The sequence below is a fragment of the Cygnus olor genome, chromosome 20, assembly GCF_009769625.2.
Source record: "Cygnus olor isolate bCygOlo1 chromosome 20, bCygOlo1.pri.v2, whole genome shotgun sequence".
NCBI lineage: Eukaryota > Metazoa > Chordata > Aves > Anseriformes > Anatidae > Cygnus > Cygnus olor.
Genome location: NC_049188.1, coordinates 4,166,093 through 4,190,946, shown reverse-complemented (window position 1 = coordinate 4,190,946; position 24,854 = coordinate 4,166,093). Strand labels below are relative to the sequence as shown.

The following is a 24,854-nucleotide window of genomic DNA, read 5'->3' as shown; positions in this document are numbered from 1 at the left end:
AGAGCGACTTGTTGTACATCTAGAAACACCATCCCTGCATTTAATACTAACTCTAAAGTCAGTGTGCTCATTTTCTCTGAACAGCAGTTGAAGTGGCAAGTGGAAAAACGTAGTCTAGATAATGTGCTTTTCATACTTTGTGGCTAGCTGCTTTCATATAATATTAATTTGTCTTACTTTTCAATCTGAGCTAGAATGTAAGCAGAAAAACATTGTAAAAATTTTAATACTAGCCAAGGGCATTTATTTCAATAGCACTCTGTAGAAAAATTTGAACCATATGAGCTCAAATATCCAATGAAGACTTGGAGAGTAGTGATAGTTGCTGTTCTGAGAGCCAAATTGGTTTACTTCTAATTCTGATGATTTTCTGTCCTTAACATATGAAAGCAAACCCAAAAAATAGTGCATTAGGACTGCAGCTGCTTGTATTAGCTTATGAGAGCAGAAATACAACAGGCATAATGAAGATCAGATCATACAGAAGGCCTATTTCTTTTTGTTTCTAGCAGCTGGATGAAAGGAAATTTGAGATACAAGACGCTGCTGATGAGATCAGCAGTACTTCTCTCTTCTCCAAACAGTCAAAAAATAGAAAATAAATTATGATGAGAAAAAAAACAACTTTCGTATGTACCAGAGTGAAAGGATACCCGAGAAGAATATACAAGCAATTACTTTCCCCCCCTCCACCAAAGCTTTTTTCCCCCCTCTTTGTTCTTTGAGACCCTTTCCTAAAAATACATGTGGGACAGTGGCAGGCTATCTTTAACACTGTCATTTAGGAACTAAATAACATAAATGCTATGGGATTTTGTGGTGTGTGTTGTTGTTGTTTTAATACAAGGATTAATGTCCTTTTTAGTACTCAATTAGCTTGAAGTTTCATATTCTTTATCAAGTAGTAAGGTCTTGGGCACCAGGCTTGATTAATGGAGATAGCTTGTTGTTCTTGTATGCTGGCCAGATGTTTCTACTAAAAGTTATTGCTGTTGAAATAGGCTACATGGGCATAAAACTATATTCTCTGTTAGTACTTTTAGAATGAATTGTATAATATGTAGCATTTAAAGCTTTTGCTTCAGATTAACTGAAACCTCAAGAGGATAATATGAAATTAGTTTAATCTCTGCTTCTGGTTGCAACAATTAGGGAAGTAGTGGACATTCAGTTGAATGTATCTCTTTTTCTAGTGGAAACAGGCACAATAAAGAGCAAATTTGGCTGCTTAGTTTTCATATACGGGCTCCAGGTAGTGTTCACAGAGTGTTTCTAGTCTGGAATACAAAGTGTTCTGTCCAAATTTGGGACCAAGTTGGTGTCAAAAATGGGGAAGAACTGTCTTCTTGTCTGTTGGTCTTATCTTTTCCAAATTCATTGCCAGAATGAATTAAATAATACTGAACTAATTAAAAGCATAGTTCACCTTCACCAGGCATGTTCATTCATAGGTTATAGCTACGCTGTCTGATTTGTGGCTGCATCAGCAAAAAAAAGAGTTACTTTTCAAATAAAAGTCAAATAAAAGACAAGGGCAAATGAATTCAAGAAATAATGTTCCCTAAAGATACCTGCTAACGTTTGTTCAGTTGTTACAGGTAGATGCTCTAGTATCAGCGCTTCCCTCCCCGCCCTTGTTAGAGCACTGCTCTTTGTCATAGCAACTGTGGATACTCTTCAGATTGAATTTATTAATCAAGCTAAATGGAAATAATACTTCTTTTCAGAGGACCTGAAAAGACAAAATGCAGTGCTTCAAGCAGCTCAAGATGATCTGGGACAATTGCGGACACAGCTGATGGAAGCTCATGCTGAAATGGAGAACATCAAAGCTATAGCCACTGTATCTGAGAATACAAAGCAGGAAGCTATCGATGAGGTGAAGAGACAGTGGCAAGAAGAAGTGGCCTCACTGCAAGCTGTAATGAAAGGTAACAACCACACAAGCTGCTGCCACTGAGATCAGACACCTTTAGCACGCATTCAGTGATTTATGTATGCTCTTGCACAGAGTATGGAGAGTTGCTCTTCATGGCTTGGCAAAACTGAGCTACAGAAGGGACAGATCAAGCATAATTTCTAAGCTTGTCAAAAGGAGCTTGGTTGTTCTTTTCTGGTAATATGGAGATAGAAGTTGGAAGGAATTGTGGCATTGGGAACATGCACATATATACAAAACATTTCTGAGGAACTAGGAATGTGATACTTCATCCTTCATGAAGATAAGTATAATACATGTGATTTGGCAAGTCTGAAAACAGCTTTAGGCTGACAGCATGATTCTCTTCTCTCCTGTGTAAACACAGTTCTGCTGTCAGACAGTTGAGTGTCCCTCCAGTATCATCACATGGACTTTTTCCCCAGGCTAGTGACTGCATGTGCTGCTGTTTTTCAGTTGTGGGTTTTTTTTTTTTTTTTCCTAGATACTTCTGAGCTATTCTGTATTATCTTTGCATGTTGCACAGCTGTTCTCATTTTTGAGACAAACTATTTTCAAGGAATAAAATATAGGATGTAAACTGGGGACGGATTGTTGCCATAGCTGGCTGTTTTCTTCAAGGTTCACAAACAAGATCATAATATCCTGAGTCTACAGTCTGTTGGCTGTAGGCACTTTCTCCATCACCAGATAATGCTTTTCCCCAAGAGAACACAAATCTTCATGCATATTGAGTTGACAAATTTCTTTTTATTTATGATCTACATGAACCTAGATCAAGGCTTTCTTGTGGCAGCTGCTGTACGTATGTAAACAAAGACAGCTCCTTACCTGAAGGGTAGTAATAGTTGCATTTTAGAAGAAGTGGGGTTTTAGTAGTTTGTCTGGATAATGTGCTTAAAGGTGCAAAACTTGTTGCTAAATAGGATGTTAGATATGTATGCTGTTTTGAAAGTAGGGACTGTACAGTTTGGGGGGCTGGTTTGTTTGTATTCTAGCAATGGCCCAAACTGAAATGTAGTTCCTTAGGATCTTTTGTTTATGTAGTTGTTTTCTGGGGTAAGAGTCAAAGGGAAGAGAGGGGAAGGAAGGCTTAACTGTTGTCCTACTTTTGGTCAACTATGATAAATCATTGGCTGGTTGGAGATGGAGTTCATAAAGCTCTGTTGTGCATCTTGCATTGAAAGTAAGTTTTGGAAATGCTGTTTTATAGAGACTGTTCGTGACTATGAGCTCCAGTATCATCACAGGTTGGAGCAGGAACGAGCTCAGTGGAATCAGTATCGAGAAAATGTGGAACGGGAAATAGCAGAGTTAAGAAGGCGTCTGTCTGAAGGTCAAGAGGAGGAAAATCTAGAAAACGAAATGAAAAAGGTATGTTGAGATCTAGCTCTCCAGTTACAGTTTCAAGATGTATTTGTGTTATGCATGGGTTCATTCCTACACCCAGCTATAATTCCCCGTAAGTACACACAGCCTAGTTCTGCCAACTTCCAGCTCTTTGTTCGTGGAAGTCATCGTGACCTGATCTTGCTTTTGAATCCGTAGAGGTGTTATATCTGACTATGTAGATTCAGTAAGATGGTTCAACTTGAGAAGATGGTAAGGTTTGGTCTTCAGTTGGTAAAAGCAAGAGGCCTTGTGAAGTCTTTTGTTGTTATGTCAATTCAAATAAAGCCCCCCTTAGATTTTTCTGGAGTGACTGCAGATTTGTAAAGCTTCCTTTACTTTCTGCACCTTTGTTCTTTCTCTCAGATCTTATTACTTCTGAGGTTTTTAATGGGCACTATTTCTAAAATGTCACTGGCCTTTGTTATGAGGTTAGCCATGTTTGTGCAACACCATTCTGCTGCTTTCCTAGAAAATACTGAACCTTGATGCCATAAAACAATAGGCCTTAGATGGTGAAAGGTAATTGTCCTGGAGTTTGGAAAGGTGGTGTTGTTGTTGTTCAAAGATCTGTGACTTTGAACAGTTCATGGAAGTAAGTTGAGGTGCCTTGGGGTGAGTTTGGATTTTCTTGTTGCGTTTGAAGATTTGCTATTTGCTCTCCTTCAGGTGGGAAGGAGAATGAACTGGTCCTAATAGATAGGTTTTGAATCTTTGTATACTTTGTATTATTAACAACTCGTGTTTAAGTGAACTTGTCTTCTCAGCATGCTTACAGTTCTCTTTAAGGTATTCTAAGGTCCTTTTAAAAGGTAATAAATAGTCCTGTGTTGGATGAAGAATAGTCTAACCATCTGATAATGTGCCACGTCACTGCATTTCCATGTTTCTGCTTGCTGTCAGCAGAAGAAGTGGAGTATTGAATATCACAAACGTTCTAAATGTTACCTAGTCCTACTGTATAGTAACAAGCAATAAGTATTAGTGTTTCAAAATGAAACTTCTTTTCTGAGAATTATAAAAGAGGTTCTTGAATATTGCTAGTTTTTATTGGATGTTTGCTGTTCAGTGACACAGTTCTTCATGAAGTCCTTGATTTATAAAGGTGGAAGTCTGGGTAAAGCCCATTTGACAGTGTTATATCTGCTGAACTACTGCTGCTGGAGTTTTAAAGACAGCACCTTTTTTAGAGAAGGTTTTAGCCCTAATAGGAGGAAAAAAAGATTTTGATTAAAGCTGGAGGAATTTGATCAGTGTGGTGGGTCCCTTACCAACAAACCCAGAAAATGCAGAGCTCATAGTGTAAAAGTCCTATCAGTGCATTACCAACAAACTGCCGGTAAGAACTTTCAGAAAATAATCTCTCTACTGAAAGTTTTCTAGTAACTAAAACCTCAGCAATTTCTTTTTTTTTTTTTTTTCCTAGCTGGCTGTGGTGATCATGTACCAGTTAGAGCTGCAAGTTGCTCAGGTGGCAGAGCAGCTCACCCAGGCGCAGTAGCTTTGCTGTGAGCCAGTTAGCACTGAAAAGTTTAGGACAGCAGATAAATAGTGATTTCAGCGGTACTTCTTCAAAGGGGAAATCAATGTTTCTTGTGATCCTGAAGGAAAAGGTGATTGGCTTATTAATCTGTGATTAATATGAGCTTGGAAAGGTTTATAAGCCTGTAGAGGAACATATACTTTATGTAATAAGAGGGGGAGGGGGAAAGCTGGTCTTTAGAGTGCAGCTTGAAATAATTGCTTAAACTGCTTTGCATGGGGTTTTTTAATCTTCTTTCTCATTAAACCTGTGAGGTTTTTCCTCAAGGAGACTAAGAATTAGATCAAAATCAGGAAAAGGACATTCAATTTCACCTAATAACAAACAAGCAAATCCCAAGCCCCCAAAAAGCTGTGTTTGGCTAGCAAAATAATGAATATTCATGCCACAGCAGTCAGTGAGGAAGGATGAATTTTCTCGATCATTTGGATGTACTGTTTGAATACTTGGAATCAATTCCTCATGCAAAATGGTATTGCCATCCAACAGGATGGTATTTATACTCTGTCCTTACAAGGATGAGGGATTATAAAGATGGATTTATTTCATTCTAAGGCATGAACTTATAAAGAGTTTAAAATAATTTCATCTTCAGTTCCGAGGAATCTCCAAACATCACAAAAATTTAAAAAATGTTGCTTTGTGTTGCAAATAGGCCCTATACCAGCATATAAAATACAACAGTTCTTAAAACGAGCAGAAAACAACACCATTGTCTAGCATTGACAATGTGAGGTGAGGTGAGAAGAATGGACAGCGCAGAGACAAGGTCACAAGTGTTGTGTTTCAGTCCAGGACACCAGCCTTGTTGGCTCTCTTGACTTGGTAATATCTCAGTTCAGCTGTGTTCAGTTTGGCTATAAAATCCATTTTAAACAGCAGAGTATCTATGAAATTCAGTACTGCACCCACATACTTGCTAAAGGTTATGCTTGTTGTCTGCATGTTTTTGCCCTTAAGGAGATAAAGGGTGGATAACAAACGTTGCTCCAAATTCTGAAAATATCTCATTGAATTTAAAGCTTATTTATTCGGTCGAATGCACAGATTTGATATGTGTGCTATCAGGCTTGCAATGTGCTTGGTTTTCATCCTGGTTCGGGAGCGCTCAGGTCAGGTGGGTAATGTTTTGATAAAGGTCTAATTTGAGCTGTATTTACTACGTTGTGACTGCTTCGCAGGCAGTCTCCAAGTCTAGTCTGCAAACCTGGCGTTTGGCATTCTCGAGCGTCTCCTTGTCAGAAAGAGCATGTCTGGTGGAGCACAGGCTGTTGTCTGGAAGCAGCTGTTCTGCTTTTCCATGTAAATATATTTCAAGCTGCAAATTGCCGAATGTCTGGAGGAAACCTAGGCATTTTGTGATTTTTATGATAAAGCAACAATTTCTAGGAAATCTGTGCTGAAAACTTTGTGTATGTTCTATAGATCTCCGTTCCCAACTCAGAAAAAGTAAATACCATTCTCTAATGATAATGTGCCTACCTGGTGATTAATCTTTGAGAAAATGGATTATTGATTGATAAAAATCTCTCTTCCTGTTGCTTTGTGATCCCAGGTAGGTTCTTTCAGGTAGCACAGAAGCTGGAAGAGGTTTGGCCATAGCAGTGTGCGCTTCCATCAAGCTCTGTGCTCAGCAGTGACTGGGCTCCATCTGGAACGTGGCTCGGTGGGGAGGCATCCCGCACGCTGCCAAGCTTTGGCTAGTCCATTTTGCTCAGACCTCACTTTCCATCCAGGCAAGGGGCTGGTTTTGTCGTAGGAGCTATGATGAATCTAGGCCCTTCTTGGTACAGCTGTCACCCTGGGAGCAGCAGAAGTCTGCAGAACAAACAGGTGCTTTGTGCATTGAGCGAGTGAGAAGGAACAGACCTGTCCCAAAGTGTGTTTGTTGGGCACGATAGGGGAGATAGGAAAGGGAGGGTAATTTGATTTTTGTGGCAGAGCTGGCCATAAGATCTGATGTCCAATAAGCTGCTTTTGTTGTTCATGATAACAGTGGAATAAACTTAGATGAACTGTAAATGCTTAGTCCTACTTTAAGGAGAGATTCTCAATTTGTCTCTGTATCTGTAGGGAGCAGTCAGGTGTGCTACTTGCCTGAGATTTCTCCAGCTGAAAATGCTGGTTGGAGTAACAGTAAAGGAGACGCAAGATTGCTGTGTCGAGCTGCCAGATGAATGATGCAGTCCTTGGGGTGTTGGCTTGGGCTCCTTTTTAGGGTGTTCTGTCTGTGGGGTCGTCCTCATGTCGTGGTCCTCTGCTGGGCTGGGGGGGCAGCAGGCTGCTCTGGTCTGGGGAGGCGTTGGGGATTGATTGCAGAAGCAGTTTTGGTTCTGGTTGGTTGGTTTTCATCAGGTGATGGATAAATACAAGGTGGTAATATGTGAAAACTAGGCCTGTGGCAGTCAGTTTTGGAGGAAAAAAAAAAGAGAAGAGAAGGAAGTGCACGTTTTAAGGATGATACCTCTGGAGGAGACTTGAATAGCTCCTTTTCACAGAGGCAATGTGATACTGTGACACCTCTTGCCACATGACAGCCTGGTTTAAGAGTCTGAGCTGTTCAGACAGTGACTGCTCCAAGTAGGTTAAACTCTGTGTGTGCTGTTGTTACGTGGAGTAAAAAATAATGACATGGCATATTTCATTCAAACGTGACTTTCAAAAGCAGACTGACCAAGCAGCACTCCTATTGCTACCAGAAATAGGCTGCTCGGAGTATCTTAGTATCTCTTAGTATCGTGGTGACCTTTTGTGTGAATCCTTCCCCATATTTTTTAAGAGAGCATTTGCAATATGTTGCAAGGACAGTGTCAAACTTCATTAACAAAGAAGTAAAAGCTAGAGTACTTTTTCTATCACATGGAATTTGATACAAACAATTTTGTCTCTTCAGTTGTTTGCTGCTGAGCAGTCTGATCTTGTTTTAGGAGGACTTTCTGACTGTTTCGCCAAACTGGTTGGTTCTGCCATAGACATATTTGTTGCTTTATATTCAGCATTGAACAGTGTGAACTGGTGATGAAATGTTCCTGCAGTTATCATGAGTAATTAGGAAAAAGCTTATTCAGCAGTCCTTAAAATGTTGGGCTGTCTGTGTGAGCCTGCTATAGGTAGCTTCAAGTGAATGGAACTGACAGAATAAATGAAATATTAAAAAATAAAAACCTGTGAAGTTGAACTTCTGCTCCCATCTGTTCGAAAAATGTGACTGATGAGTTAGTTGCTGGCTGCTAGTGACGGGATACGTATGTATGTGTGACACTGTCACATGTCCCCAGTATTGAATTCACTGGGTCAGGTGATGTCCCTTGCTTTTCCTCGCAGATTTTATTTGTGTGCTTTGGACAAGCAAACTGGCAGTGACAAAATATAGCAGAAGTAAAAGAAACATGAAGAAATTTAATTTTGTTTTGCCTGTAGAATTTTATTTGTAGCTTTTTTGACCTTTTTTGACGGGCCTGGTAACATTTGTATGATTGCTATGTATTGCAATAGTATTTATGTATTCATTTTAATTCATCTCTGAAACATCAAAGCTTTCCATTGTCTGCTCTTCTTAAAAGCCTTATTTAGGATACAGTTGTCAATAAGCTTACCAGAAAATGAAAATCCAGTGAGTAGTCTCTGAAACCTACGTTCTAGTCTAGATTTAAAACAAGACATGAATATTTTTTTCTAGCAGTTCACATTTGATCGGGCTAGGAGAAGCGTCATCCTTAGGAGGCTCTGCTTTAGGACACGGTTCTCTGCCCTCCCCCTGTCCCTTCCTGAACTCCTCCAGTAGAAGGCAGAGAAAAGCTGAGCGTTCTCAGCCTCCATACATAAAACCAACCCAAATCAGGTGGTTTAAATTCTTCCTGGCATAAAGAATTTTACTGCGGTGAATATTTGAGTCTCTTTTTTTTTTCCTGAGTGTTCTGCTTGTGGAGTCTGTGGGAGCTGTCGCTCTCACTTTGAAAAGCTTTGCTGGATGCGTGAAAGAAAGCCTGCACACTGGATACTATTTCTCATTTTAATTTGTGCTATTTTAACCTTGTTCTTTCTCTATTCCCCCTCATCAATCTTCTCAATCTGTTGACCTGGCTTTGATCTTTGCAGAACTGTTTTCTTGAATATATCACGGGTTTTGATGGATGGACTGTATGTGGCTTTGAAATACCTAGTACAGTAACACCAAAAACTGATGCTATGTCAGTAGTAATTTTAAACTGAAAAATAATCTTCCAGAACAGAACAAAGCTGCACTATGTGTTACTGTGCAGATCCTTTTCCTTTTAACTGCAGAAGTAAGTAAATGAATGGTCAATCACTCACCATGAAGTTCTCGTGATATACTTTTTTTTTTTTTTTATTGTGAGCCGTGTGGCAGCAGGCTGCAGTACAGCTAGGCCTTTAATAACAGAAAAGGATACATGTTTTGAAATGCATGTCCCCCAAGTTTTGAGAGTACTGAGATTTAAAAGCTCATGGCCCAATCCATACATGGATTCAAAATTTAGTTGCTTTCTCTGAAGGGAATAACATCTGCCTGTTGTCATAGAGGCGATAGCTGAACTAAATAAAGAGTATTAAGTGCTGAAAGTGGAAGTTTAGTCAGCAGTTTCTACTGTCATGGAAACTTCCTCCAAATGTCTCCCACAATGGAAAAATGTTGTGGTGAAAACTATGATAATGTGTTATTTGTAATTTATTGCATTAATTTCAGGCTCAGGAAGATGCTGAGAAGCTTCGTTCGGTTGTGATGCCTATGGAGAAAGAGATTGCAGCACTAAAAGAGAAATTGACAGAAGCTGAAGAAAAAATAAAGGAGTTAGAAGCATCAAAGGTGAGGTGGAATTGTAACTGTATCCTGATTTGTGTCTTGCATCATACTATTTTGATGCAGATAAATAATGGCAAATGTTGTAAGAGATAAAAAGGTATACTTTTCTACTGCTTTGCAGGTAACATTTTTGACCTGTATACGTTTTTCTGTCTTTCTGTTTTCAGGGTTGTTTTATATTTGTGTGTCATCTCTGCTTAGATATAACTGCTAAAGTTCAGCTCTATTGCAAATGGAAAAAAAAGCTCTAGAAAAATAGCTGCTTTGCACCTCTCCGACAGCCTGGCCTTTAGATTACTGTCATGCTTAAAGCCCCCAAGAGATTTGCATTTGGCAGATTTTTTTTTAATCTACTACCACCTAGCATCTGCTATATTTCCTCTTCTAATCCTGGGCATAAAGTTGAGGCAATAGCACCAGAATTCTTGTATCTTAAACTTTAAGCAAAGCTCAGATTCATAGAAAGGGATACCAGATCTTGCTGATAAGAAATCAGTACGAGCGATTTATCCAATGTTCCTGTATTCTTCAGAACCCATATTGAGCTTTCTCATCAGTTGTGGTGGCAAATAATATCTACATCACATTAAGATAGTTGCATGTAATGTACTGTCTTATACAGACATGAAAATGTCTTCTGTAACAACTATTTTATCTTTTAAGTCAAATAGGCTGAAATTGCAAAATAACCTACAATTTGGATGTTTCTAAAACATCCAAACAAACACGTTCCTTGTGGTCTTCCGGATCACTTTCATTGAAACTAATCTCAGTAGATGCTCAGCATTTCCTGGAATTCTTTCTCTCTCTCTCTTCTTTTTTTCTGTTTTAGTCTAGCCTGCAGGCCTGTCTGCGATTTGAGGAAGTGGTGTACTTCATTTAAGGGTATTAATTGTACTAGATTGATTGGGAGTCCGTGCTTGAGCTTTTTCCTTCTTCATAGATTCTTTACGCAAATTGCTTTATAGGTCACATTTTGAGACTGAAATGTTGCCTAGGAATAATAGTTCTCTAGGTAGTTCTGCTTGTTCTCTTGATGCAAATAATATTTTCTTTTCATTGCCAAGCTGCCAAGGTGACAAAATGGGAACTGTCTCTTTTCTTGCATGCTCTCAAAACATGAGCACGGTGCTCTACAGGATGAGTAAAATGCAAGCACATGTCTCCTGAAAAAAGAGAAAAATGAGTTTATCCATGCTTATAGTTTATTGCGGGATTTTTTTAAAGAAGTTTCCCTTTAAATGGTAATTTTTACAAAAGAAAATCATTTAGGTCTTAATTCTTACCTGTGGTCAATTTAACTTCATTATTCCTTCTGTCTGAAGTTCCCAGTAATCCTATTTCAAGCACCTTTTAACCTAATCAGAGAGCATTGCTGTTTTGTATATAGCAAGGAGGGGTTTAAACATAGACATAGGAAGTTGCTAAAGTACTTTAATCTATGGTTCTATAAAAATACAAGGCATTTATTTGCATGATTTGTATTATGAGACTGGTATGAGGACTGGCAGGTTGTACAGAACGAGTGGTGCAGTTGGCTTTTCCATAGCTCATGGTGAAATCCCTCAGGTCTGCTTTGAGTCATGTTACTTTTTTCAGTGTCAGGTACTTAACTGGATTGATGAAACAATGCTGCTTTTTTTTTTTTCTTTTTCCTTCACTGTTCTGCCCTTCCCAATGGCTCTTCTCCAGACTTCTCCATTTCAAAGGCTTGCAGACAGAAAACTTCTGTCCTAGGGCAGGAGAAGCTGTCCCCACCATTAATGGAAAATAAAAGCAGAAGGGTTTTGTTGAACTCTTGAGTCAGTGCCTGTGGCTCCTCTACTGCATTGAGGACGATGATGAACAACTCTGTGTAGCCAGTCAGGAATTGCCTGAAGGCTTTTGTTGCTTTTGATATAAAAAAAACTCTGTGATTCCTGACTCAGAAAACCCTATAGGGCCATAAAGAGATCTTTCAGCCCATTCCCTGCTGCAAGATGGGATCCGTTTCTACACGCATCACGTTTGGCAGATGTTTATGTAACCCTATCTGAAAAGGCTCTCACTGGAGGTTCTGCAGTCTCTGTGGGACATTTGTTTCAATTCTTTGTTAGCCTTTGCTGTTTAAAAAACAAACAAACAAAAAAACTACTAATATATTTCTTCAGTCTTTCTTGTTGTAATTGTTTTTCATCCCATCCAAACATATTTTCCTTTCTCTTTGCAGCAGGCCTTCATGGATTTGAGTGGTGGTTGTTTTTTCTGTCCATTCCTAGGTTTTCTCTCTTCTGAGGTTTCTTCTCTTCTGAGGTTTCATCCAATCTTGCCTTATAGTCATGTATTCTGACTACTATTTTTACTCTATTTTGAATTGTCTTCACATCTTCTTTTGAGCATGAAACCCCAAATGAGACGCAGACCCAGCAGCGAGTGCTTGCAGCCCAGAAAGCCAGCCGTATCCTGGGCTGCACCAAGAGCAGCACAGCCAGCAGGGCGAGGGAGGGGATTGTCCCCCTCTGCTGTGCTCTCGTGAGACCCCACCTGGAGCCCTGTGCTCAGCTTTGGCCTCCCCAGCACCAGAAGGACAGGGAGCTGTTAGAGCCAGTCCAGAGGAGGCCATGAAGGTGATCAAGGGGCTGGAGCACTTCTGCTATGGAGCCAGGCTGAGGGAGTTGGGGTTGTTCAGCCTGGAGAAGAGAAGGCTCTGGGGAGACCTTACAGTGGCCCACCAGTACGTAAAGGGGGCCTACAAGGAAGCAGGAGAGGGACTTTTTACAAGGATATGTGGAGATAAGCCATTACCCCTTGTCCTTAAACTGAAAGAGGGTAGATTTAGATTAGGCACTATGAAGAAATTCTTCACTCAGAGGGCGGTGAGGCACTGGCCCAGGCTGCCCAGAGAAGCTGTGGATGCCCCAGCCCTGGCAGTGCGCAAGGCCAGGCTGGGTGAGGCTGGGGGCAGCCTGGGCTGGTGGGAGATGTCCCTGACGGTGGTTGGGGGTTGGAACTAGGTGATCTTTAAGGTCCCTTCCAACCCAAACCATTGTATGATTCTATGTGATATTTCCCTCTTTACCACCTCTCAGTGCTGCCACTGTTGTGATCCATCTGTAGAAATTAGAAATCGAGTCACTTAAATGTTTCATTTTGTGAAATTTTATAAGTAAATGATTTATTCAGAAAAAAAATACAAATGCTACTTGCACACTGATAGTTGAATACTTTTGATTTCTAGGAGTAAACTGCTGTCTTCAGCAGCTGTATGTTACTGAAACAGGTGACACGATGACTTCTAACAAAAAAGAAATGCCTGAGAGTGTTGCCTCACTGAGATTGTGGATTTCTCTCTTTTTATTCAGGTTAAAGAACTGAACCATTATTTGGAAGCTGAGAAGTCATGTAGGACAGACTTAGAGATGTACGTGGCTGTTCTCAACACGCAAAAATCAGTACTGCAAGAAGATGCAGAGAAGTTGCGGAAAGAACTGCATGAAGGTACCTGTGTACTGATAATCCTTTTGACTCTTCTATGCTAAGGATGTTAAAAACAAACAAACAAAAAACCAGTAAAGCTGTTACTTCTCTTCTGATCTTGTATCTGAGTTGTATTTGGGGGGGAAAAAAAATGGGACGGAGAGGAAGCAGTGTGTTTGTATGTGAAAGCCCCTGAAATGTTTATAAAAGATTTGACTTCGGAGTCCTCTTATGATGGAGAGAAATAACATCCACTTGGTCTCTCTGGGGATGCTGTTATGCCGTTGAATTTGTGTTAGGTTCTCATAGTAATGCAAGCTTCATTCTTACTAAAGTGATTTTACTAGTGTCTTTTATTTGTGTAGAATTATGAGCATTATTTCCATAATGCAATCTATTGATATATCTCTCTGAGGTATGCCAATTCTGAACACCTGGTGGTGGAACAGATAGATGTGTGAATGTATGTCCATGCCAGTACAGCACAGAATCACTGTAGAGGAATGTAAAGCAGAACCTCCTGTTGAAATAAATAGGGGCTTAGAAGACAGTCTTTTAAAACCAGCGCTAAAAAAGAAACTATTAGAACTCATGAATGAAGTTAAGATACTAGTTTTCTGATTGGGAAATCTTGCATTTTCAGTGATACATTCCTTGTCTCAAGCCAGATTTAGGAATTAAGAAAATGTCTTATTTCATCCTACATAGTTGTTGAACAAAGCTGTATTGTTTTTGATTAGAACAATAATTACTTTTATTCGTGAGAATGCCTTGTTTAAGAAGACAGGTTAAAAAAATGCTGGTTCAGAACGACTCTTTCTATTTTTGAATAGTCTGCCATCTCTTAGAGCAAGAGCGGCAACAGCACAACCAGTTGAAACACACATGGCAGAAAGCCAACGACCAGTTCTTGGAGTCTCAGCGTTTGTTGATGAGAGACATGCAGCGTATGGAAATTGTTCTGACCTCTGAGCAGCTTCGACAAGTTGAAGAACTGAAAAAAAAGGATCAGGTTACTTGCTGCTTTCCTCTTTTTATTTTATTATTATTATTTAATTAAAGTACTGTAACTTGAATGTGGTATGGAAAGGTATAGAAAACACGTTGGAGGCAGAAATTATTTGTGTGCTAATATTTCCAAAAAAAAATGACAGCTGTCAGCTTTAATAGAAGTTTTCCATTTAAATGACAGCTGACGGTTGTAACAGAAACTCCCCATTTATGTGAATATTTTAATACTGTTACCTATAGTAACTTTAAAAGTAATGTTGCCAATATTGTTAAGTGAAAAGGTATTAATATCAAGAAGTTAACCTAGTTGTTTTCCATCACAGATGACAGTTTCTTACTCCAAGATTAAGGATGTTAAGATAGCAAGATTCACTTCCTTCTAGTTGTTTATCTATTTACTTAAGACAGAACCTAGCTCAGGCATTCATTTTGAATTCTCTGATGCAAGTGATTGTGTTCACGCTTTATGGCTTAGTGTTCTATGAGGTCTTTATTTAATTCTTTTTGTATATATTATTGCATTGTTTGGTGTGATCAAAGCACTTGTTTTCACATTTATCTTGAAGGTTTTTGCTTGTATACTGGCCATTAGTGCAGCCATTAGATGAGTGTGTGTTATCAGGTTCTATACAATAGCCATGGCAGCAGCTATTTTTATTGTTCCTTATTTGGTAATTCCTATAAGAATTTGGATCTAGATAATACGTTCTTTGGATAATTTTTTTCTAGAATATGTGTTGGACACTGAACATGAAAAATAAGTCAGTTTGGGTGCCTTTTGAAATGAACACTAGATTTTTTTTAATGAAAATAACCCTTATGAGACAAAATACAGGAGTATTTAGCCAAAAGAAAAAGTCTTTCTGGTGCTGTCTTCCTTTGTAGTTTAGTGTATGATGAAAGCTAATGTTATGACTACAGTGGCAAAATTAAATCCTGTTTATATGCATTCACTATTGACTGTTGATTTCTAGGAAGATGATGATCAGCAGAGACTTAGCAAGAGAAAGGAGCAGAAGCAAAAAGATTCAGATGATGAAACGAAAGCTTCATGTTCTCTAGCCCATGAGGAATCCCTTACCCAGCTCTCTAATGAAGAGGTAAAACAACTGAATAGTTCAAAGCAACTTCGAGTACTTGTGCGTTCCTCAGGGCGATTACAAGTAGAAATGCAAACGTAGTGACTTTGTTCTCTGTCACTTATAATTCTTATTAAGCAATGAAAAACCTTTGGAGATGCACTTGAATATATAAATTCAAATAAAGATTGGAAGACAATACTGTAAAATCCTCTGAGAGATGCTGTTAAAAACTGTAATTTACCTTTTGCATTCCAGTTAACTTCTGTTAAATTCTCTTTGGATTTATATCCATGTTCTAACACATTTTCAGAATTAAATTCTAATTAAATTCAGAATTGAAATCTAAATTTTCAGAATGAAACCAATTAAATCTGAACAGTAAGCAAGCATTTTGTAGCTAATTTGCTAACCTACTTCTTCAATTGAGTGCATGCGCATGTGTGTTTTAAGATGTATCCAACTGTGTAAACTGAGGGTTTTGACCACATCTGTTCTGCAGCCGAAAATTAGTTTTTTTGTTTTTTTATCCAAGCAGGTAGCTGGGGCTTAGCACCAAGTTTTCGCTGAAGCTGCTTGAGCTCCATTAGTAGCTTCATTAGACAGCCAGAAAAAGTGATACTACAGGATGTCATTGGTTAGCAAGCCGTTTTGGTGTTGTAGGAAGTCATACATTGGGACAAGCTGAAATTGTATTTGAGATTTACTTAAACTTTTCATTTGTGAAGAAACAAGTCCAAGGAGCACACAGGTTGGAACTTAGAAACGAATAACAGAATGGGCGATTATTTCTCCTTTTCCAATGTATTTTGCTTGCTTAGCTGATACCCTAACAGGTTCCATTTTGGTTTTGTAAGTCGAAGTAAGGACAAAATAATAAAGACTATGTTTTGCACTATAGAAGCTTGTGTAAGCCCCAAGAGACTTGAGAATTTGCAGTGTGAACTGATATTTTGTTCATTTTATTTATCCTTTTTAAAGAGAAAAAATGTATGTATTCCAGAGTCTGCCATTCATTGTTTATCAGTGCTTTGTAACAGTTCACAATGCAGAAAGATGTTCAAAATCATAACATCTAAATGGAGCAGAGGTACCCTTTATAATACACCAAGGATATGTTTTTTTCTATTTCATATACAGTGTTCAATACTAACATTTCTTTATCTAGATAGGTAAATAAGAACAATTGATGGCAAACAAAGGTTTTGTCTTCTGATGTTTTCTTTATAATTACAGTTCTTGGGATACATTTTAGTCCCTTAAGTACTGCATTTATTTAATTCTAGGAATTATATGCAATGCGAAATCTTATATTTTGGGGAAGGATATGGTTTCCAAAGTAATTCAGGATTTGTTTTCAATTGCTATTTATGGATTTGTTTCCTATTGCTTCTTAGAGCCTTTTTAGCTGCACAGAAAGTGTTTTACAAGTGGCAATAAATTGTGTTATCAGTCATGTCTTATCTCCTAATTTAAATTCTGAGCTCTTCTCTGTTGAGCATTTAATAGGCTTTGCAGCTTGCAATACAAAAAAAAAATTACATCATCAATCAGTTGTCTGATGATGCAATTTTATGTAGGTCCGTACTCTCTTGACTTTTTTTCATGAATTTCAACTGATATATTTGCATTTTAAAGTAAATACATAATATTATAAACACATGGAAGTACCAACAACCTACCAGTTCATGCTGGAGTTATTTTGGAATTCAGTATTTTTCTCAAGAGACTTATTTTCAGTGTTGCTTCCTTTACATGTCTAATGGCAAAGCAGAAGTGCACCAGAATGGAAGGTATTTTGAAAACAGTCATATGCTGCTTAAATAAAGCATTGCTACTCTCTTTTCAGTGCTACAAACAAATAAAAATAGATCAAGAGACTTAATGTTCCTTATACAGGTCACAGGACAATTACTGTGGCTTTTGGTATTGACGTTCCCCATGATGCCTTTCTGTTTAATCCCAGCCTTTTGCCTTTTCATTTTTTATTTTATTTGCAAAGAATATTTTAAATATCGTAAGAAAATATTGTTCTCTTGCAATGTTTTATCAGACACTCAAGTAGAAGAAAGAAATGGAAAAAATACTCACTTGTCACTACAGAGCAGATTTTAAATACATCATTCTCCACTCACTTTTATGTTGGTGTTAAGTCTCTTTTCATTTTCAGATGGACAGACTTCTGAACTTAGTTGTAGAAGAGGGATACTTGTGTTTTGTTGTTGATTATAGTTCTAGAAGCGACATTGCAAGTGTCTCTCTTCTCTAATGGAAGAAGTGCCTTGTTGCAAATACTGGAAGATGTAAGGTGACTGTGTCCTTGCTAAGAGCTGGCAGGAAGACAGATTCTTACAAAAGCACTCTTAACAGAAGACTTTTTTTAATTGCAGCTGGAACATTTCAGCTCTATGTCCTTTTCTCTTCAGTCTTAAGTTTCGCGATCAGATGTTCTTGCCAAAGCCAACTTAAACCTCCCTCTACTATGTCCTATACTTGGTGTCCAGCATTCCCCTTGTACTGTGCTCCTAGAATGGAATATATAACTTTTTCTTTCTTGTTTTCCAATTCCAGGTGCATTTAAATAGCACCCATGGCTCAGTCCATTCGTTGGATGCAGACTTGCTTCTGTCTTCTGGTGAATCTTTCAATAAATCAGAAAATGACATGTTTAAAGATGGACTACGGAGAGCACAGTCAACAGACAGTCTGGGGACATCTGGATCTTTACAGTCCAAAGCTTTAGGATACAACAACAAAGCAAAATCTGCTGGGAATCTGGATGAGTCAGATTTTGGACCACTTGTTGGAGCAGATTCTGTGTCTGAGAACTTTGATACAGCTTCCCTTGGGTCTCTGCAAATGCCAAGTGGGTTTATGTTAACCAAAGATCAGGAAAAAGCAATCAAAGCAATGACGCCAGAGCAAGAAGAGACTGCTTCGCTTCTTTCCAGTGTTACACAAGGGGTAGAAAGCGCTTACGTGTCTCCTAGCGGGTACCGCTTGGTGAGCGAGACGGAGTGGAATCTTCTGCAGAAAGAGGTGAGTGCCCGCCGTGCTTCCACGTGTGTCGTGGGCTGCCTGCCGGGGGAAGGCTGTTCAGCTCCTGCTGCTTTGCTTTCCTTGGAGGTCAGTCGTGGAAGAAAATCTGCAGCATCAGAGGTAGCTATTCACTTCTCTCTCGTGAATACTTCTCTAGTTAAAGCAGACTTAACGTAAGGGGTATTGACTGACTGCTCGTGGCAAAGTCAGCTTTCTTCAACGCAGAGCGTTTTTAGGGGAGAGTCTGGCAGAGGTTGCTGTTGATTTCATGTGAGAGGGGAGCTGGGAGTGACTAGGAAAGGACAAAGACTTAACAAAAGGATCAGGGCTAACAGTGCTGTTTTGTATGCAGAGGATATTTATTGAGAATTATGCATGGAGTGCGACTTAGAAAGGAGCAACCAAGATATTCATAACACACAGAGCTACCACAAAGGAAGCTTCAGAAAATTATCAGGGACTTGCATCATCAGAAACTAATTTTGGTGAGCAATGAGCAGCAGATTAGACTTAACGCTGTGCCAATTTCAGTATGGGTGACCAAGGAAATATTGCTTCTGGGTGTTCTGCCTGGCAGGTTTTCAGCAGCTTTATATGATGCCAGTTTAAAGCCTGCGTTCGGTTTCCTGCTGAAAAGAGGAATATTACTGGGGCCTGGATTTCAGAAGAAGAGAGGCCAAGAAATAATGCTTTAGGGGGAAGAAAGGGAGGCAGAAGAGAGGAGTCAGAAATGGGTGAAGATGATGCTGGGGGAGGGAAAATGAATGTAAGAATGCAGGTGGAAGAGAAGAGGCCAGGCAAAGAACAGATGAGGTGAAGTGTTCATATTTTATTTCCTCAACTTAATGGAATTCAACTTATCTGCAAATCATTACTTAGGGGATTTCTCTAAACCTATTGTAAAATTGCTGGGTTTGTGTTGCTACTAGCTTGTAGTATCTAGAGGGAGAAACTGTGCTGTTGCAATCTCAGAGCTGACTTCAGTCCTTTACTTTGAGTATTTCCTTGCCCTAATGACATTTGAATGACATTTTACTCCAACCCTGTCCTAGAATTCAGGGGAGAAATACCCTGCTTCCCACGTATATCTGGGGGCAGGAGCACTGGTGGGACTTGTGAGCGCTGCTCCGTGTGGGAGGGACAAGGAGCAGCAAATACAAATGAGACTTCAGCTCCGACCTGACTTGCAATAGGAGCTTTGAGAAAACTCCCATTTGTCCCCTCGGCCAAAAGGGCTAATAAATTCTTTGTTTCCTTGCTGCACACCCCAACACTTTTTTCCCCCCTCCCGTTTGTTGGGATTCTTTTTGTTTGTTTTAAACTTTTCTTCTACTTGCTTCTTTCCCAACTGTTCTTTTAGCTGATTATTCAGTCTCTGATACTGAGCTATGTTCAAGGAGGATATTAAAAAATAAATAAAGTTTGATGGCTATTGTAGCACAATTAGTACATGCCATTGCAAAAATACTCAAATCTCAGTTTCAGGGAGAGAAAGATTAAAGGAAACCCTGACCAATGAACTGATTTGCTTTTTAGTTGGCTTGTGTTCATTTAATTAAAAAAAAATATATATAAAGAAAAAAAAAATAGTAGTGTTGTGTTGATAATTTGATTTGTAATACAATATAATTGCATGAAAAAAGGCTAAAGGCTGTTAAAAAGTGTTCTCCAAGATGTTTGTTTCTATGCAGGTAATTATGTGATATATTTCAAAAGGACACACTGAATGACCTGATAAACTCTTGCATGTCATGACTTATTGCTCTTCACTAATAGTGGGATTTGTGCCAGGAAAATCTATGTACAGCAGCTGATTTACGTTATCCTTTACTTCTAGAGCAATTCGATTCTGCTGCTGTCTTTTATCAGTAATATTCTGTGAACACACAACACACCTGAGAGTATGTATCACTCCTGCATTCCTTGCATTTTATAGCCTTTATTGGAGGTGATAACTCTGTCCTCTAGGTGCAGAATGCAGGGAACAAGCTGGGTAGACGCTGCGATATGTGCTCCAATTATGAGAAGCAGTTGCAAGGCATCCAGATTCAGGAGGCTGAGACAAGAGACCAGGTAAGGTTTTTCTTCTAGCTTTAGCAAGATTTTTGCAGCTGCTCCTAGGAATGAATAAACATGCAATGATGAACCACTTGCTGTTTTATTCATTGCTTTTAATTGAGCCAATGCCAGCACACTTGAAATCTGATTAATTTATGTAATTTTATTAACACGACCCAATTTGTTACTGGTGTGTGGCCATGAACACCACGTATGTGTATTTCTTAAATATTTACCTCGGAGAATCACTTTATCCAGTGCTGTAAAATCATGAGGTAAAGTCACCGTTCTATAAAAAGTGTTGTGCTCATGCTGAAGTCAGTGTCTTTCATAATTTATATTCTAAAATGCTTTTCATGCATTAAATTCTATTATCTTTGATACTGCAAGAGTTCTTAACAGAGAGGGACCTCATCCTAGCAGCATAAAATGACCGTAAAGTACTGGAAGAGGTTTGTTTCCTAGCATATTCTGAAGAACAATTTTCAGTTGGGTACAGAAGGCGTGAGTCATGTTCTGCTTTGAAATAAGTGACTGAAGTCATTACGTGGCAAAGGTCCAGTGCAGCTCGATGTCCCGTGTTTCCTTATAGGTGTAATCTGTGGTGCACAGTATTTCAGAGCAGCAAAGGAACTTCTGGGTTGCATAGGATTTTTGAGAGATTTGTTTTGTTTTTTTGGGAGTGTGATGTGTCAAGTTATATTTGTGTTCAGGGAATAAATATTCCCAAAAATAATGTAAAATTAAATTATTTTGTTGTAATAACACAGGTGAAAAAGCTGCAGGTGATGCTGAGGCAGGCCAATGACCAGCTGGAAAAGACTATGAAAGATAAACAAGAATTGGAGGATTATATGAAACAAAGTGCTGAAGACTCTGGTAATCAGGTATAATCACTTTGTAATAAAGTTGCTAGGAATGAAGAAACATTATTCAGTAGTATATAGCAAGAACTCATCTCCTCTTGGATGAGGGTGGACTACCTGCAGCAGAGGCAACAAAAGTGACAGTTTCTAGGGTTAGTTGTGCTTTGTCTGAGTCTGCCCCTGGTTCTAGCTGTCTGACATGTTACCCAATTTTGGCCCTAAGGTTTCATCTCTGAACTTTAAATCCCGTACAGAGGTGATCATTGGAATTTGTGTAGTGTTTGAGTTTGTGACCTGTGTATGAAATCACTCAAACGTGCAAAAGTAGCCCTGTGTTCTTTGTGTGTGATGAGTGGAACTATGATACCACACACTTGACACACTGTTAATGGACTTGTGGTGAAGACATGCAGTTATTGAGTATCTGAGTAGGCATTAACACTAGTTTGTCTGAAATACGCACTAAACTTCTTCAAAATTGAAAAGATTTTTCAGTCTGAGATGTGCACAGATGGGTATTTGGCACAGTGAAGCCAAATAGGATGTGTGGTAGTCATAGCTGTAAAATATAAAAATAAAATAAAATCTTGGGCATATTAAAGGTTACAATATTAAGTAGATACGATATACAAGCCATTGGATTTGCTTCTCTTGAGTTGCAAGACTTTCCCTCTTTCATCCCACCCAATGTTTTATTTTTTTCCTACTAAGGAAATAGCAGTCATGAGACAAAGTCTGTCCTAGGTGACGTGAATATGTGGGGGCTTTTTGGTGTACCAAAAGTAATCATAATTAAGTAGTATTTAATCTTACTTCACTCTACAGTTAAGTTATTTTACAGTAACACATGCTTTACGGTATCTGGAGATGTGTGCTTTCAGAGAACGGTATATTTTTAAAAACCATTACCATAAAGGAAATGCTGAAAACTTTGTAGCTCTGCAGTTTCTCTTCTATGAACTGTCTTAACATTGAAGTTTGATGAGAATTAACTGTTTTGTTGTTGCTTAGAGTTTGATAAATAGAAAAAAAGTTTACTATTGTTATAGAAGCATAGCATCACTTCTTTCTGATTTGAACAGTTACTGTTTTACTGAGTAAGCAATTAACAAAAACTTTAGTAGATTAGTTTGAAATTTCCAAGTGTATGTTAGCAGTGATAACAGGGAAGAGAGCTTCAGGGGCTGTTTCTTCTTCAAAATGTTTCATGCTTTGTATCTGTCTGTATGTCTTTTTTTGCTTGTTTGTTTTTTCAGATCTCTTTGCTTATGGTTAAGTGTCAGAAGTCGGAGAATTTCCTCAGTGAACTGCAGCAGGCGTTTTCACAAGCAAAGAGAAGTGTCCAGGAGCAAATGGTAAGACAGCTCAAGTCAAGAGATCACTTGAACAATGCTGTTTGTCTAACCCTTGGGGCTCAGAGTGTTTGTAAAAGACTGTTTGTCTTGCTGTCAAACCAAGCTTGGCTGGAGAGAGCTGTGAATCTTAACATGTAAACAGTGGCCGAGGGAGCTCTGATATGGGTGCTGACCCTCGAACAGTTTGTAGGGTCAGTCTGTCACACTTTGCGTGTATCCATGTAGATTAATAGGGAGCTGACTAGACAATTGGTTTTTTTCCTCATTTATTATGTATATTTAATGACCATTTAGTATCTTATTTCACGTCAAATCTGAAGACAGTAGATTTTTCTCAAGACAATTTTTTTTAGGATTCATCACAAGTAGCATTACTGGTGAATATTTCCTTCAGTTTGAGATGAATGCTCAGTGTTTTTACAGGTCAGACTTAAAATATCAGCCCTAACACCCAGAAAGAGATATGTATGGGAACTTACTTTTTTAAAACTATTTTGAGCATCTTGTAGGAATTATGCCAGAGGACAGGAATAGGACCTCATTTTCTAGGGCAGAACGAAGTCTGACTTCCTTAGAGCAATCCATTCCCTTTTGTATTAGAATCAAGTTTCTTTTTTCCTCCCTTATGCAGCAGTGCTGGGAGAAAAGCTTTCGTTCTCCTGAATCCCAGTGTTGCACTTCTGGCATCCAGGATTGCCTGTAGCACACCAGGAGATCACTTGCAGAACCATTCTGTTTGCTCTTCTTTGTGAGACCATGCCTAATGGAGATGCAGAAGATTCAGAAAATGTATTGATCTGGGTTTACTTTTCAGAACTACTCACCTATAATGCAAAGGGCAGCATCAAAGTTTGTCTTGGTGCATCCAAACTAAGATTTCTCTCAAAAAAAAAAAAAGTTCACTGGATGTATTTCTTTTGTAATGCAAGCAAAACTGTTTTCTTAATCCTTGTTCTTTACAAGGGAAAAGCTATTTTGAAGTTTTCCTAAAAGATGGTGGGAGGCAGACAAGTACCACTGAAAATTTTAGGTTGAATATTTAATTTTTCAGTAACCTGATCTTACAGCTGAGTTGCTAGGTGGTTTTAATAAACAGCTCTGCCAGTTTCTGAAACCATATTTGATTTTTTTTTTTTTTTCCCTGCCTGAATGAGCACAGCTAGCTAACCAGATAAATATGGAAGAAAACTGGGAGATTTAGCAATGTTGTATTTATTGCTTGCTTCCTCTTATCTGCCTGCACAGTTAACATTGATCTTGCTTTCGTTTCTGGTGCCGAGGCTAGGCAAAAGAGAGGACTGATAATGCTGATCCATTTTGTTTCCCTTCTTTACAACAAATTCAGTCTTTTGAAAGCAGTGATAGTAAATGGGGCATGAAGAGATCTGAGCATGACCCTAACTGAGATTTTTTTTCTTGTTTTTGGAAGGCTGTCCTGACACAGTCAAGGGAGCAGGTTTCAGAAGAGTTGGTGAGACTGCAAAAAGATAATGAAAGTCTTCAAGGAAAACATAGCTTGCATGTGTCTTTACAACAAGCCGAAGATTTCATTCTGCCAGAAGCAGCAGAGGTAAAATACTTTGAAATCATTAACACAAACAATGCGCAGAACTTGATGGCATTGGAAGAAGCTTCTTTATCAACAAGCTGCCTCAAAACAGCACAGTGAACAATAATCTGGATTTTAACCCCGTAGTCTGTGATGTACAAAATCAGCTGATTGCAACTGGTGCTTGCGAGCTGTTCCATGAGCATGATTCTGAGCATAGGTAGATAGATAATAGTTTAGTTAACTGTGGCCTGACAGCTGCTTTGTTGTCAGAGGAGTTCAGGCGTATCCTGGTTCAGCTGGTTTAATCTGTGTTGTGCACACCTGCCCAGTCACCATGACTCCAATACAAGTATTGATTCACTAAGTAAAGCAAAGTCAATCATTTTAATTTCTGCGTAGGCATTAAGGTTAAAACCAGTAATAGTCCTGAGCCTTGAAGAAGTGTGAGCCATCCTGGCCATGCTCACTAACGCTTAAGCACATCAAGCTTAAAAGATAGGGTAGGGCAGGAAGTGAAAATCAGGGGTAGAGGGTTGTAAATAATCCTGTGGAGACAGTAATGTTTACAAGCTTCTCATTTACCAAGTCCAAGCAAGCTGTTTTCAATTTTGTTTTAATACCTTGGTGGATGCAAGATCTGGTATGGCAGGACAAACCTTGGAGTAGCACAACTTTGTGTTGGCTATAAATATGGTACTTTGCTTATCTGAAGATCATAACACAACTCCTTGCTAATTGTTAATTC

General features: G+C 38.8%; 1 protein-coding gene across 2 annotated transcripts in view; it reads left to right on the top strand.

Annotated features, from left to right (window-relative positions):
- The window catches only part of RABEP1 (rabaptin, RAB GTPase binding effector protein 1), a 52,561-nt gene that overhangs the window by 19,312 nt on the left and 8,395 nt on the right, over positions 1-24,854 (top strand). For both annotated transcript variants that reach the window (XM_040532971.1, XM_040532972.1), the window contains exons 3-13: positions 1,728-1,931; positions 3,153-3,313; positions 9,577-9,696; positions 13,035-13,170; positions 13,983-14,161; positions 15,135-15,260; positions 17,811-18,278; positions 20,247-20,351; positions 21,107-21,223; positions 22,459-22,557; positions 23,987-24,127. In XM_040532971.1, coding sequence (XP_040388905.1) covers positions 1,728-1,931; positions 3,153-3,313; positions 9,577-9,696; positions 13,035-13,170; positions 13,983-14,161; positions 15,135-15,260; positions 17,811-18,278; positions 20,247-20,351; positions 21,107-21,223; positions 22,459-22,557; positions 23,987-24,127 — 1,856 coding nt within the window. The remainder of the gene's footprint in view (positions 1-1,727; positions 1,932-3,152; positions 3,314-9,576; positions 9,697-13,034; positions 13,171-13,982; positions 14,162-15,134; positions 15,261-17,810; positions 18,279-20,246; positions 20,352-21,106; positions 21,224-22,458; positions 22,558-23,986; positions 24,128-24,854) is intronic.